This window comes from Homarus americanus, unplaced genomic scaffold, assembly GCF_018991925.1.
Source record: "Homarus americanus isolate GMGI-L3 unplaced genomic scaffold, GMGI_Hamer_2.0 scaffold35892, whole genome shotgun sequence".
Taxonomy (NCBI): Eukaryota; Metazoa; Arthropoda; class Malacostraca; order Decapoda; family Nephropidae; genus Homarus; species Homarus americanus.
Window position 1 is genome coordinate 112,744 of NW_024723978.1, and position 16,733 is coordinate 129,476.

The 16,733-nt window shown below is 40.4% G+C and overlaps 1 protein-coding gene across 1 annotated transcript in view; it reads right to left on the reverse strand.

The window, feature by feature from the left end:
* Positions 1-1,012: 1,012 nt before the first annotated feature.
* The window catches only part of LOC121863996, an 86,608-nt gene continuing 70,887 nt past the window's right edge, over positions 1,013-16,733 (reverse strand). Inside the window, 6 exon segments of the mRNA XM_042362871.1 lie at positions 1,013-3,965; positions 13,237-13,371; positions 13,829-13,943; positions 14,923-15,086; positions 15,390-15,521; positions 15,878-16,157. Of these exon segments, the coding sequence (XP_042218805.1) occupies positions 2,406-3,965; positions 13,237-13,371; positions 13,829-13,943; positions 14,923-15,086; positions 15,390-15,521; positions 15,878-16,157 (2,386 nt within the window). The 3' untranslated portion in view covers positions 1,013-2,405.

Genomic DNA, 16,733 nt, shown 5'->3' on the forward strand with positions numbered 1-16,733 from the left:
ATGTTTGTAAATGTTAAATCAAACTGCTGGGGCGCGAAACATATGCGCGCACACTGGATGTAAACAATGGAGTGACTCCTCGTGGCGAAGCCTCACTTGGCGGTAGCAAACACCAAGAAATCAACACCAAACAAATTATCCATTTAAAAAAAAAATTATAATTTTATACTATAGTGATTTTTTATTTATTTTAATTTACCCCAATTTCCGTAAGGGCGGATTTACGGGCCGTAACGCGAAATTATTGGTCATAATTTACAAATTCCCTAAGAGTGAAATTCCGTAACCTGGGGATGCCTGTATAAACAAATATATAAGTCTTCTATAAATTTTTCGAAGAGCAAAACAAACTTCTAAATAATCCAGTGCTAACAGTGATTCATAAACATTCTTCCTAGTTACCATGATCGCCTTATGCTACCAGATGGCAGAATTTTCGAGCCCAGTCAGTTGTAAACATGTGAAATGGCGCTAGCTCTCTGTTTTACATCCCTGGGTACACTACAGAGGTATGTTGCATATTTTTGTAAAAGTTTTAACTTTCTTACACACTTCAAATTTGACAGCAATATTCTTTATCAACCAGCACATTCTAGCACCAAGCATTTCGACCCTCCGTGGATAATAATGCCCATGTATGGAAGAAGAATAAGGATCATCATTCACTCAGACATCCGGTTGGTTTTATCCGTCTTAACTAAAACCAATAACCACATGACAAAGAAAGAGTCGGCACTAATTTTATAAACTACCATATTCCATTTATTTATTTTTTGGGCTTTTCAAACTTAACCAGCAGTTTGAAAGAGTCGCTCAGATAGACATAGAAAGAACCCCATTAAAAAATAATGCTTGTTTTTTTCCCCTACGGCATGCCCTAGCAGACTATACAAGGAGAAACTACCCCACGCTCCAGCGATTCACAACACCAACACACACCCTATTATACCCACCCCATTGGTCACTTAATCTTACGTCGAGAAAAACAAAGGATCATCGTACCATTATCTGATCGGTTGGACGTGACATCCCCATGATTCATAATTTTTTTTTTTTTTACAAACTATAATGTTAACACAAACTATAATGTTAACACGCTGTTCCTACAACGCAGTCGGTAATCAGAAGCACACTAGTAGATTAGCCTTCAAAAAGTATTAAAATATCTTGCACAGATTTACAATATACAGGTTACAATATGTAGCAGTTTTAAGCTACACACTTAAAGGTTTACAAGTACAGGTAGTGAGAACAGGAGATGAGATCGTGCAGCTCAGCACAAGTTGAGAAGTGGATTAGGTAATGACTTAAAACTGGTAAACAAAATAGGAAAAAAATGGATTATAACTCACAACTAAAGGCTCAGGAAAAATGGTCGAATTGTATTGTCGAGGTCAAATGATCATGAAGTGACAAGTGGACAAAAACTTATCTCTCTGTACTGTAAGACACAGGAGGGAGTTGAGAGACACACTCTTCCCCTAAGAACTCAGTGACTGGTCGACTCCATACCTTAAATGTTACAACACTCTCAAACAACACATGGAAACAACTGTTAAAGAATGTTATAAGTTGATGTGGCTGATTTCACTTGTTTTCACATAAGTTACTGAAACAAAGATGATCTTCACACTAAAGAAATACAATTATGTGTTGTTATATGTTTTCATAAAAGAGTAAACACGAAACAGACATCATTTGATTGTACTGTACATAAATTAGTTAAAGGTTAAAGATGTTTTGCCAACACACACGGTAAGGCGGTCGAGTGAAGTCGTCAACGCACGTGTCCTCGACCGTACGTACAAGTGTTGGCCGACTTCACCTGTAGAGCATCGCCACTCTACTGGGGACATACCGACTCGAGATGCTTTGTTAGTTCCTACTTAAGTCTTGAGCGAAACAAACTTAATAATGTAGACGTAAAAATATTATCACAAAGCAACATGTCACTGACTAAACTTAGGATTAGCTGCAACAGGCAACATTATACTGTACTGCCAATATTCTCGAATTACAAATAAATATCCATTAAATAAAACAGTGAGAACTTTCCTTTATCTGTGTGAGTGTGGTCGCCAAGACCACACACGCGTCACCACATCTCAGTATTCGCTACACTTCTCCTCCTCACCTTATCCAGAAAATGCACCTGATGGAGTGAACACCACATCCGTTTACTGGACTTGTAAATCTCAGTTATATGAGTAATGAAGATTAAAAACTTGTTGGCACAAAATAGAGGCAGCATCCTCGTGATAGTGTAACACTTGTGACACTCTTACTGGTGTCATGTTACAATTGTTCAAGGATGCCATTACCTGGGAGTGGCAGAGTGAGTCACACATCCCAGACAAAAGTTTCTTGCTATCAAAATCCTGAAGACTATCACTATCCGGGGCATCTCAGACCCAATCCTTGGGTTTACACCGGCTAGAGTGAGTGGAAGATTGGAGGCTAACGTTGTCTGCAGGTTCCGACGGAGGCAGGATGGAGGCGACGCTACCTGAAGGACTGGCAGTGATTAGCGAGAGCTTCTCGCGGAGACGCTCGGGCACTGACGAGTACGAGTTGGTCTTGGATGACAAGGGCGAGATGGAGGAGTGACGCCTCTCCATATCTAAAGTGCGACGGTTCCTGTCCGGGCACGCTAGTCTTCGCTCTTTAGAGGGACTACGTGGTCTTTGAGTTTTCTCTGGACTACTAAAGCGTCTTCTCTTGTCTGGACTGAGCCCTTCGTCCAATATGGATCGTTTTCTCTTATCCGGACTGGCTGGGGGTCGATTATAGGCTTCCATACTAATAGACCTACGGTACTGGCTGGGCCCCAAGTCAAAGTCGAGGCCCTCTGGACTGACTGACTTGGTGACCCTTAAGGAGCTGTGGTTGCGGGCACCTCGAGGAGAACTGATGAAGGCCTCGTTGACAAAGCCCCTCAGGGGACTACCTCTGTTGCTATCACTTGCTAGCAGACCCCGAGTAGACCCATTTCTTACCGGTCCCATCTGGGGGCTGCTGGTGGGCCCGCCCAGCACGGCGTTGACGGAGCTGAGCGACCCGTTCAGTGACCCCATCAGAGAACCATTTACAACCGGTTTGGCAGTCTTCTCTTCATCAGCGAGGAACTTGTTGATCAGCCAGTTCCCTTCGCCAATCTTCCGGTGTTTTTCGGGGCTTCTCGCTTTTTGTCTCTGAGTTTTATCAGGGCTGGAGGATCTACGTATTTTGTCGGGACTGGCCGAACGATTCCTCGACTTCCTGCGGTCGTCCTCCAGACTGGCCCGTTTACTTGGGCTTTTAGACCTTCTGTGTTTATCTGGGCTCTCGGCACCGCGACCTTCCGACCTTCGCTGCTTGTCTGGACTTCGACTTCTGTGGTGATGCTTTGAACTTTTTGATTTGGACTTCTTATCGTTGCTACTCTTAGATTTCCGTTTGTCTTGGTTTTTGCTCTTGTGTTTGTCCGGACTAAGAGACTTAGGTCTGAAGGTCTTGAAACTAATGATTGAGAACCTACTCGAGAGGCGATCCTTCATCCGAGTATCATTAGGTGTAGTAGCACCTTCGGTAGCACCGGGGCCACTCTTATCAGACTCTGTAGGGGATGTTACAGCACCATCGGGGCGTCTACTTGATTTCTTGTGAGGTCGACTGAGCTGGCTCTTGGCTGCCCGCTTGGCCTTGGTGGCTGCTCTACGCACTTCGTTCACTTTCCTCTTAAATGGCAAATTAGTTCTGACAACTGTAGGGTGTACAACATGATTGGCAGCGGTACCGTTGGCAGTGGCACCGTTGGCCATGGTGCCATTGGCCGTGGTGCCATTGGCCGTGGTGCCATTGGCCGTGGTACCATTGGCTGTAGCGGGCACAGAGTACTGCAGCGCTCCAGAGTTCTTATGCATGATGGTCCGGTTCCTTAGCCTCACCGTCGCTGGCGTCTTCCCGAACACCTTGATTATCGCCACCTGTAAAAAAATAACTAACATTAGCAAAATCGGAGTCACAATAACATATCACCACAGGAAGGTCTGTCTCTTGTAATGGGGTATAGCCACAAGTTACCTACTGGGGCATCTCTGCTCCACAACATCACCACACTCTTGAGGGACATTGAAAGTAAAACCTGATGAAAAAAAAAATTAATAATAAGAAGAATTTTTCCATATAAAAATCTGGTCAAATAGGGTTAAAATTCTGTTGTGCTATGAAAGACAAAATGACACGGAAATAGTCAGTCCGAACCAAAACAAAGATTATGTCTATGAGTTATAATGGCACTCCAATATGTCATTACAATAGAATAAAAAAAATTAAAGAAACAAGAGCAACTGAGGCAAAATAATACAGTTAACATTAAGAGAAATCATTTACACCATCAGACCATCGCTCATCTCCATAAGACACAAAATCAACCCATTATAATACTCTATCCTAAAAGCAAGACCAATTCCTTTATCAAAATCAATGTAAATACTCCTAATACAACTACAGTACTTAACTACCTCAGACTACCAACATCCAGCTGGCTACGACAACCATGACATTTACTCCTGCGTTGACGGGGTTCAGTATACATAGTAACATGGGCTACTTCTGGTTAAAATATTACTGTATGTTTATTACTTTTAATAGTATTTGTTATGCTAGTTCTGTATGACACCATGACACACACCAGGGGCCGGATACTCAAAACACCTCATAAGTTACGTATATTAGCGAGATACAGTACCATATATTGCAGACTCCTTACAGTCCCATAAATTTAGCATACTCAAAATTTAATTGCAGTTCCGTAAGCAGTCCGTAAGTTATCATAACTCTAGTGTTTACCCTGTAAATTCAGTTCTCTTGTCGGAAGGTAGATGGCAGTGCAGGAGCTAGTTGGCCAATTAGCGCTCAGTTAACAAAATCATTGACCAATCATAAGAGAAGGAAAAATCAGCTAAGAACAACGCACGTAATATAAGTTTGTAAATAAAAAAGATGGACGGACAACCACCTGTAAAGACGCCCAAATTTCAGTGAGGCGGAAGTATACGCCATGGTGTGTGAAGTCACCAAAAGAAAGAATTTAATTTTAGGGAAGTTGGACTCGAGATGTACAATCAAATTGAAGAATCATGCCTGGGATGAAGTTGTAAAGGCAGTGAATGTTATTGCTCGAATCCCCCTGATGTTTTCCTTTCAATGTTTGGGTTATTTGGTCTGAATTGAATCCCCCTGATGTGGTTCTAGAACCCGTTATAGCAATGTTTGGGTTAAAATTGTTGGCATCTAAACCCCTGAATATCATTAAATTTGTAATAATCATTCGTTGTAGGAGTTTCGTTCGTTATAGCATTCTCAATTTTATAGGTAAAAATAGGAATATTCGTAGTAGGATCCGTTCGTTATAGCATACCCCACTGTATATTGCATTAGCCTTAAAGTTTCTAAAATTAATACTCTACCTTAGGATACTGTTCATGGAAAGACTGGAACTAGGCCTAAGGTAGCTGCTAGACAAAGTGTCTCACTGACAGCCTGACACTCACCAATATTGCCATGTACATATTCTCTAACCTTACCTAACATAACATAGCATAACATAGCATAACATAACCAAACCTCACCTAACCTATAACCTATTGGTATAATTTCCTATTTAAATATTCTTCATGTTCTAACTAAGTTAACTAGGCCCCCACATTTAAACATTTATTTGGCTAAGACTGAAAAAGCAGTTATATAGGGCCCTAGCTTAATCAAGTTAATTGCAATCCTTATTTTACATCTAATATCATTTAATTTTGGCTAGCCTATGGAAATTTATAGCCTTTCATGTTATCATAAGCCATATACATAAGAAAATAGGCTAAGGCTATTGGTTGAATATTAGAAAAACAAGGCGAAGTCTAGGCATGAATGTTCACTTGACCTCATATTTGGCTTTCATTACTGAGGGATATTTACGGCTATACAACGTTAATAAGGTCTATCTGTAAGTTTACTCAGTCATAAAAAATATTTTTACCCTAAGTGTGAACAATACAAACCTCCTGTTTTGGTAAAAAATACTTTATAATTTGTAAGAAGAAGAAAGATGCGTCTCTTCCAAACTGCGACAATTAGGAGCAATCAAGCCTCTTATTATCGCAAAAAAAAGTATGAAAAAGACATTATTACAACATATATTATTATTATTTTTTATACAATCGGGAATTAGCGACTACTACATCCGGGTTGAGAGTGTTACAGCACCTCAGGAGGTGGTGTAAGTTATGCGCTAGATTATGAGCTCACTTATGGAGTTTGATGTCAAATATTTGTTTTGAGTATACCGATCTGAGACTGTAAGTCCAGTTACGGGGTAAACAAAGACATACAGTCCCATTAATGTTTTTGAGTATCTGGCCCCAGTACTGTATATCTTTTGTTTTTCATACTCTCATTAGTACAGGGATGACATACAGTTTCTACCACAAACAATTACAGTAAGATTGTTTGTACAGTAACTTCAGGTAAATAATCTTAGTAAAAAATTCTACAGGACAAAAGTTGTCATCAACTACTGTAATGTACTGTACCCTCCATACATAAACTATCCCAACTTGTGTTAATTTAAATACAGAAGGTCCAGTACAGATAATACACCAGAGGATGGATACAGTTTGGTATATATATATATATATACATGTGATTTCTGTTACCAGTACAAATGTTACAGCAGGGTCAATTTTGGTTACAGTTTGGTACCTACAAGATCTCCGTTACCTATTTACCAATACAAATTTTACAGCAGGGACGGATACAATTCCAGTTTTGTTTACGCGTGATTTCTAATATACCAGCGGACCAATATTACAATTACAGTATACGTCTGGCGGGGAATCAACCTCCATCACCACAACGCACAAACCTCCATCTTCCGCTGGACATTCCTGAGTTTTTTTCACCTCCTCATCAATCTCAACCTCCACCGTACAATCACTCTCATCATCGGACCTCGGTTTCCTCCTCTGCAACATGCATATTCATCAATAACATGCAACATGCAACTAAAGACAGGAAAGGAAAAAGCATAAGACATCAATGACTCGGTATTTATGTTGAGAGACAAATTCTCCCAAGATTTAGTGGATTATTATGAAGATTTTGACACACGGGAGGAAATTACGTGTAGTTAGGGAGGACTGTCTGGGTGTTAGGGAAAGATCTGGTCACTGGTAAAAGGGTTCACTTATGTCATTTGTAAAAGATGTCACTTACAAGTCATTCGTAAAACAGGTCGCTCGTAAAAAAAAAAAATCAAATACAAGGCAACTCCTATATAAATTGGGTCATTTATATAAGAAAATATTGACAAGAGGTTTGAATTATAATTACAAATGAGATCTACTGAAAGAGTGATTCACAAAGATTCGTAATTTACAAGAACTCAGTTACATTATAGATCAAATAAAAGGGGTCATTAAGATAGTAGGTCATATATATAGGGCCATTTACTTAATAGGTCATATAAAAAGGATCACAAAAAGGTAATATAGAATAGGCCAATTATCTAATATAGTCAGGTAAAAATAAAAAAGGTCAAGAAAAATAGGATAGCACCAGTTTACATGACAGTTAAGAATGGAGCACCCACATCCTAACTAATGTATAATAATGTATAACAGTATGTATATCTGGGTGTATAATAATGTATAACAGTATGTATATCTGGGTTTATAATAAAGTATAACAGTATGTATATCTGGGTTTATAATAAAGTATAACAGTATGTATATCTGGGTGTATAATAATTCACAGAAACACTAGATTCCTGGACCCAGAATTAAGCACAAATTATCATATTGAAACACCAAATTTGGTTAGGTTAGGCTAAGATAGGTTTGAGTGAGGTTCAGTTTTGGTTAGGTCAAGATAGCTTTGATTTGGTTAGGTTAGGCTTGGTTAGGTTAGGTTAGGCTTGGTTATGGGTAGATTAGATTGGGTGTAGTTAGGATTAAATATACTGGGTTAGAATAAGTTGGGAAAGGATTAATTTGGGCTAGGCCAGGTCAGGTCAGGTCAAATCAGATCAGTTTCTGGGTCCAGTTCCAGAATTTAGTGGACCCTCTACACCACCATGCTCTTCAATACTAAACTTCTAACTTCAGTGCAAAAAAAGTTTGTCTTCACCAACTCTTATTCTACCTGAAGATTACATAATGAATACAGCACACTGATCTACTACGGTACACGAGTCTTGCCTCTAGTTCGATACAGCAAAATTATCTTTACAGTTACAGGGTATTTTGTAACTTGAGAATCCTAAATAATTATTATATTTTGAGATGTGCAATATAAAATCAGTATAAAGTCTGATAATTATGATCAGACTTCATTCCAATTAATTTTTAAGTTCCTTTTTATTTCATCATAAAATATAGTAATTATTTATGTTTCTCGAATTAAAAATAATGACCGAGTATTTATGCTCATTGAAAGTTAGATGGAAGTTTATCATAAAATAGCTATGTACTCTTAGTCTCTTTAGCCATGATATAGCTACAATATTTTCAGTTTTTGAGATTAGATGAAAATTAGTGTATATAAATTTAATAGGATATCGATTTTTATTGTTTAGTGATTAATATAAACAATGAAAATGCCTGGAATGGGGAAATAAAGTGTTTAATTTTATTATACAAATATCGGTAAATTTTCTTGTAGCTCCGTTCACTTGTAGCAAGTTAAAAATATATTTTTCTAGTGTATTTGTGTGTGCTGAGACCGAATATGACCTTCATTTTTGGCGGAAATTTGCCTTTTTTTTTTAGCGATTTTTTTCGTTTGACGTTTTCCAAGAAATCAATAACCAAACCTAACCTAACCTGACCTAACCTAACTGACTCTCACCATATGATGGAATCACCTATTTCTTACCTTATTGGCCTGGTTCTTGTTCGTCGTTGCATTCTGGGATTCTTACCCACCGCCACATATGTTGGTCTTTGCGATATTTACATTCAGTCTTGCTCTTAGTACACTTTACTGAGGTTGGAAGAACACCATGCGATCGAAAAAATGCTATAATTTCTCGTTTTTTTCCCCAAAACTCGCAATCAGCTCCATATACTTTAAGTGACACCCATCGCAGACTTCCATGGTCGGAACTGAACTTGAATTTCAAAATACTGTATGAGAGACCAAAAAGAATACTCGAATTTGATTGGGCCAAAAATATCGCAAATTAAACCCAAAAACATTTTAATTGGTTTAAAAATAAAAAAGGCTTTTGATTGGCTGCGTGACGTGTACAGCAACACATGTGCAGGATGATTTATGAAGGAGACACAGTGTTGGGTGAGAGGCAGACGATAATGGCGGGATGTTAATGGAAGAAAATAGAAAATATTTTGGAAGAGCTATCTCCGTTATTATACATTTCCGCCGGTAATGTAATAGATGAAAATTATCTTATAATTAGACGTCTTATCCGAATATGATAATAGATGAGTGGTAGGAATGAACGGAGCTACAAGAAAATAATACCCAAATATCTAATGCTTACGGATCTCTTTAAGTTGAGGAAATTTATTCTAATATACAACCGAATCAAAGAAATTTTCCTGCTTTAAATAAGAGTAATGAGTCAAGGAAAAAACTAATAATGAATTAAGACGTTTACTGATGTGTCAAGACAAACTGTAAACATTGATACCAGGTGAATGGCGATGACTTCCAGATAACCTGTTACAAATTAGCATCATGCACTGTAAAGACAATCCAGTTAAGAGTGTACAAGACTGCTGAGTGCACAAAGCTAGCACACCAACCAGCAAGGCCTTTAGAGTGCCTGAGTGAAGGGTGCTAGAGGAGGGAGGGAGGGAGGGAGTCAACTGCTCATATCCTGCCTACCTCGGGGCCATGTAAACACAGGATAGGATTTATTAGTTTGAGGGACGAAGCCAATAATCAATCCTTCCCTCGTCTTACTTGTTCAACACAAATGGTAGGGCAGGGAGGGGAGTAAGGGGGGGTGGGAGGGAAAGAAGGGGGGAGGGAGGATGGAAAGTGAGAAGAGTGAAGGAGGGAGGAAGGACCAACCTGCACAATAATCCAGTCGTTTTCAAATGTAAAAAAAAAAATAAAAAGTTAATTACTAAAAAAATACAGTATATGTAATTTGTCGTTTTTCAATTTAAAATCTCCCTCCTCTGAATTTAGTAAAATGTCAAATAATTTTCGATAATTTGCGAATATACTGGTTGAAGAGAAACTGAATACATCTGATTGTTGATAATCATAACTAAATTATATTGGTTCCTGAGTGATATTGACGCCTAGGGGAGGGGGTGGGTGGGGTTGTGTTTAGCGGTGCATCTGAGTGACAAGCTTTGACTGGGTGAGCGACAGACGTTGCTGGGTGGGTCGGGTGCGTGGCGGCTAGGACAAGAGCCTACCCATGAGAGGTACTGCCACATCGGCCGAGCACCGCAGCTGACCTTGGTAGAAGTAGTAGTAGAAGGAGGAGGTGAAGGAGGGCTCTAGCTCCACCTTGTATGTTGGATCCATGGTGCAGATACCAATCAAAGGCATCTGCAAAGGTGATACTTGTGAAGCCTATGTCGAGGAGGAGCTCTGGAGGGTGAGGTGAGATGAAAGGGTACTTGTACTCTGAAGGGTGAGCTGAGATGAGTAAGAGCTCTGGAGGGTGAGCTGAGTTGAGTAAGAGCTCTGGAGGGTGAGCTGAGTGAGACGAGGAAGATCTCTAGGAGTGAGCTCTGACTCTGGAAGGTGAACTGAGATGATGGAGAACTCTAGTGAACTTGATCATAGGGCTAACGAGAAACACCTACATACTGTAATTCAAAACTAAAACAAAAAGGTCAAGAAAAAACCACCGCCTCGTCAGTCATTAAGGGAAGAGTAGGTAACTATGTAATCAGTCGAGTGTAGAATCAGATAGGAAATGATGACCTTTGACCTGGTGACCGAAAATGAGTATTGCTATTGTGTGGGAAAATTGATAAGAGGAATTTTTAGTATAGCAATTGAGTAGGGTGTTAGTATAAGTGTTAAATATAGCAGGTGTTAATATACGTGTTAAATATAGCAGGTATTAAAAATAGCAGGTATTAAAAATAGCAGGTGTTAATATACGTGTTAAATATAGCAGGTATTAAATATAGCAGGTGTTAATATACGTGTTAAATATAGCAGGTATTAAATATAGCAGGTGTTCAATATACCAGCTGTTTATGTAGAGATGGGTTTTAACATAGTAGTCTAATGGTGAAAACAGGTCACTGGGTAAATGCAAACCAAATGTATAAATTTTGGGAGAGGTCAGAGGTCCGGTCAGGTCAAAAACACAAAAAAGTCGAGGAGGGTCAAGGAATACCTAGCTGTTAGGGGTATATGAGGTCAAGATGCAGTCAAGAACTATTATAGCGCCAAGGGGAGGAGCTGGTACTTGGAGGTGCAACTTGAAATGTGGAGAAATTCTATATAAACTCATTAAATCCTGTGAAAAAAATAACTTACATGACTATATTATTAATAAAAAAATTATATATACACTTGGAGATGTTAATTTAAATGTTAGTACCACGGGATTAAAAAAAAAAAGGATTATTAACATTATTTCCACCATGACAGTTCTTTCCATGCCAACATGCTGAAAGGTCACTTCCTTACAAGCTGGACATCAAAGAGAACTGGAAAAAAATACTAACAAGAGAGACAAGGAACAATTAAGAGCGTCCTGCTACATGTAAACCCTATCTGTGATTTTACCAGCACAAATCACCGTAACCCTGGAAAATGCTATCCTCAAAATAACCTTCCTTTCATAGTCAAACACAGAATCAAACCACAACGTAATCACAGGAAAGGCACATGCCAAAGTACCGTTAAGCATGGGCCATCAGGATTTAACTCTAACATGCAGACAAACAACAATAAACAAGTAATCAAACGAGAAACAAAAGAATTTTATCATCGTTTGAGGTTTGTGTCTGAATCTGATCATTAGGTATCAACACAAAGGTTATTAAATATAGTGTGTTCAATTTGTCATCCTTACAGAGATGTCGGTATCTTGATGTCATGAGGTCAGATGCACGAAAGGACAAGGTTACAGAACTTACAGGTAACGTCACATAACATCACATAACATCACATCACTTAAGTGGCATTCTTCTATAAGGGGAGGTTCATTTTTTATCTCCCTCCCCATACACCCAGCCCACTCCCCCTCTCTATAAACAAAGCCGCCTCCCACTCTATAAACCCAGCACCCTCCCCCTCTATACACTCAGCACCCCCCTCTCTACACTCAGCGCCCCCTCTCTACACTCAGCACCCCTCCCCCCTCTCTACACTCAGCACCCCTCCATTCTAATGAACCTAGTCCTGTCCACCTCCTTAAACCCGTGTCCATTCTCCCATAATAAAAACATCAACAGAAAGCTTATCCACCTCTAATCTGTCACTCAACTATTCCCAACCCACATACAGTTCAACAGCAGACACTGACAGCTTAAGCGACACCAACCCGACTACACACTGACACACACATTGCTATCTTCACTATATATGCTGTAGGTAGAGAGAATGGTGAGTATACAGTGGCTAAATATTGGTGTAAAATATTAGAAAAAAATGACACTTGAATGAGAGGGGTCGGTTTATCTATGAGTCAATCTGGCATTGTTGTATTTACTGTACCAAGAAGGCAGACACCAAGACGCTTCATTAAAATCACCATAAGCAACAATTGCAATTTTATTTTTCCTTTATATTCACCAGTATTGTATCACCAACACCACCACCACCATCCCATCCACACACGCTGATGATAACACGCGTGCTTCCTACCATTGTGTCCTGGGTTCAATCTCCGGAATGGATCGGATATGAGAAGGGTGTTATCCAGTGAGATTTTGAGTGGGTATTCCAGTTTCTATTCCTCCTGTACTAACACCGGACAATATAGGTCATAAAAGAGTAACACACAAACAACAGACTAACTACCTAATGGTCGCTATTATCACCATTACTTCCCTCATATAATCACCAATATCATCACCATCCATCACAGTCACCACACATCACCACCACCCTCACACAGTCACCACCACACCCCACTTATCACTACCCTTCCCAAAGACACCCTCACCCCCTAACAATAGTCACCACCACACCTCCAACAGTCACCACCACCATCACCACACCTCCTACAGTCACCACCATCACCAGGACACTCACCAGCAGGACCATGACGGCGAGGACGACGAAGAGAACGGCATACCAGTGCTCTATGATCCATCTCTGAAGGTTGGCTAAGGATTCGTCACTCAGTAGGAGACCTCGAAGGGTAGCCAGAGGACCCGATGGATCAACCTGACGAAGGGGTACACGTTAGTAAGGTTTAACAGGTCTCGAGGTGTTGGTGAATGTTAGACAAGTCCCTGAAATGTCGGTAAATGTTGGTAAATGTTAGACAAGTCCCTGAAATGTCGGTAAATGTTGGTGAATGTTTAACAGGTCCCCAAAATGTTGATAAATGTTGGTAAATGTTTGATAAATCTCTGAAATGTTGGTAAATGTTTGATAAATCTCTGAAATGTTAATAAATGTTTCATAAATGTCTTGAAATGTTGGTAAGTAATATTTAAGAAATGAATCAAATTGATAATATCATTTATAAATCATTATCACCATCATCATCGTTTTAAGACAAATTCAACAAACGTTCACTGGAATTCACAACTGCTGACTCAAAGTGTGTATGTGTGTGTGTATGGTAGTGTGTGTGTGTGTGTGTATGGTAGTGTGTGTGTGTGTGTGTGTGTCTTACCTCTCTACACTTCTTAAATACATCACAGTAGCCCTTGTAGTTATTGCAGGGAGTTCCAGCTTTAGCGTACATGTCCGGGATGTCGTACGGAGGGACATTCCACTCAAATGAGGATCTGTGAGGAGGAAGTCAAATGAGAGACTGTGAGGAGGAAGTAGAAAGTCAAATGAGAGACTGTGAGGAGGAAGTAGAAAGTCAAATGAGAGACTGTGAGGAGGAAGTAGAAAGTCAAATGAGAGACTGTGAGGAGGAAGTAGAAAGTCAAATGAGAGACTGTGAGGAGGAAGTAGGAAGTCAAATGAGAGACTGTGAGGAGGAAGTAGGAAGTCAAATGAGAGACTGTGAGGAGGAAGTAGAAAGTCAAATGAGAGACTGTGAGGAGGAAGTAGGAAGTCAAATGAGAGACTGTGAGGAGGAAGTAGAAAGTCAAATGAGAGACTGTGAGGAGGAAGTAGGAAGTCAAATGAGAGACTGTAAGGAGGAAGTAGGAAGTCAAATGAGAGACTGTGAGGAGGAAGTAGAAGTCAAATGAGAGACTGTGAGGAGGAAGTAGAAAGTCAAATGAGAGACTGTGAGGAGGAAGGAAGTCAAATGAGAGACTGTGAGGAGGAAGTAGAAAGTCAAATGAGAGACTGTGAGGAGGAAGTAGAAAGTCAAATGAGAGACTGTGAGGAGGAAGTAGAAAGTCAAATGAGAGACTGTGAGGAGGAAGTAGGAAGTCAAATGAGAGACTATGAGGAGGAAGTAGGAAGTCAAATGAGAGACTGTAAGGAGGAAGTAGGAAGTCAAATGAGAGACTGTGAGGAGGAAGTAGGAAGTCAAATGAGAGACTGTAAGGAATAACCTACCCAAAATTAACCTAACCTAACTTAAGCACACCTAACGTAGCTTAACTTAATCTAACCAAACTTAAACAAACCAAACCTAACCTAACTTAACTTAACCTTACCAACAGACTGACCAAACCACACACTAAAATAAACTAAGGTATTTAATCTAAACATCGGGTTGAGGTGGGATTGAGAGGTCATGGGGAGGTCAATTATAATCCCAAACCACCATCAAAAACAACAACAACAGCAAATTTCACTCACAAACAAAGCTGATTTTCTCCTGGTAATTTGCAACACAGCTCACACGCTTTAGTAACTGGGTCGCCGTGGCTTCGTTCGCACTGGCAAGACTCCAACCCGTACGCCAGGCAGATGGAGCCACTACATTCGCCCTTGTAACAGACGAATTCCTCATTGCAGATCGTCTAGGGGGGGAAGGGGGAAAATTTTAATACATGGAGTAATATTAATATATATAATGGGGGGAAAATGTGTATTATATATTAAAATGTACAAATGTAGTAAAAAGGTACTAATATAATAAGTCAAAATGAAGGAAAAGGAAGGAAGGAAGGAAGGAAGGAAGGAAGGAAGGAAGGAAGGAAGAATGAATAAATGAATGAAAGAAAAAAGGAAAGGAAGGAAGGAAGGAATGAAAGGAAGAAAGAAGAAAAGAAGGATTGAAGGAAGGAAGGAAGGAAGGAAAGAAGGAAGGATGAGACACTTACCTTATTTGGCTTGTTGGTAGAGGGTGGACACTCAGGGACACGTCCATTGCAGAAGGAGGAGTCCCGGCAGCCATTATCATCCCTACACTTGTCTCCCTCCTTCATGCGACAGTCGTAGGTACAACAGGGGCCCTTGAAATACAGGTCAAAGGTCAAGGCTAAGGTCACGTGTTATTTTCCTTATTAGCAACGTCTAGATTAGGGTTTGTAAGAGTACGTGAAGTTGTTTTTGTGTTGTGTGGGGGTTGAGTGTGTGTGGGGGTAGTGTTTGAGTGTGTGGGGGTAGTGTTTGAGTGCGTGGGGGTAGTGTTGAGTGCGTGGGGGTAGTGTTTGAGTGTGTGGGGGTTAATATTCAGAAGAGAATAACTTGAGAATAACATTGAAACGAATAAAAAAAAATATATAGTACAAACGATCAAACAACCAGGTAAACAAACAACCAGGTAAACAAACAACCAGGTAAACAAACACCTAATTAGCCAACTCACCTGTGACGGAGAACAGACTTTATTGGGTCTCAGTGTACAAGGCTTTTGATTCGTCTTGGGATTGTTCTTCATAGGGTAACAGCACGCCTCATCGCAATCTTCCTCCCAGCCGCAATCGCATTCCTCACCCACCTCCACCACTCCATTGCCGCAGATCGCTTTCTGGGGCTCGGTGAAGCAACCCTTTGAGTCCCTGGCTTTGGAGTTGAGGACGCTGTTGATCTGACGCAGGGAACACGGGGAGAACTTGTTGTTGTTGCGTTTGTCGCCTGATGTAGCTCTGTGTAGGAGAGAGAGAGGGAAGGATGGGGTGAGAGTAGGGGGGGAGGGTATGATTTTTTGGGGGTTAATTTGTGTAGATTTTGCTTCTTCCTCCTCCTCCTCCTTCTTGTTGTTCAGTATAGCCTCTTTTTCTTCTTCTTTCTCCTCCACCTCCTTCTCCTCCTACTTACCTAAAAGTCTTCCTCTTCCTTCCTACCTTTCCTATCCTTCTCCTTTCCTATAGTCTCCCCTCTTCTCCTCCATACCTTCCTCCTCCTCCTTCTTCCCTAAAACTCTTCCTCCTCCCCACCTCCTTCCTCCCTTTCACACCGTTCTTTCCCTCGAGTCATCCTTGACTAAGTTCCTCCTCGAACAAATCATCACTATACTTGAGGATGATATCCCCCCCCCACTACCTAGTCTCCCCTCTTCTCCTCCATACCTTCCTCCTCCTCCTTCTTCCCTAAAACTCTTCCTCCTCCCCACCTCCTTCCTCCCTTTCACACCGTTCTTTCCCTCGAGTCATCCTTGACTAAGTTCCTCCTCGAACAAATCATCACTATACTTGAGGATGATATCCCCCCCCCACTACCTG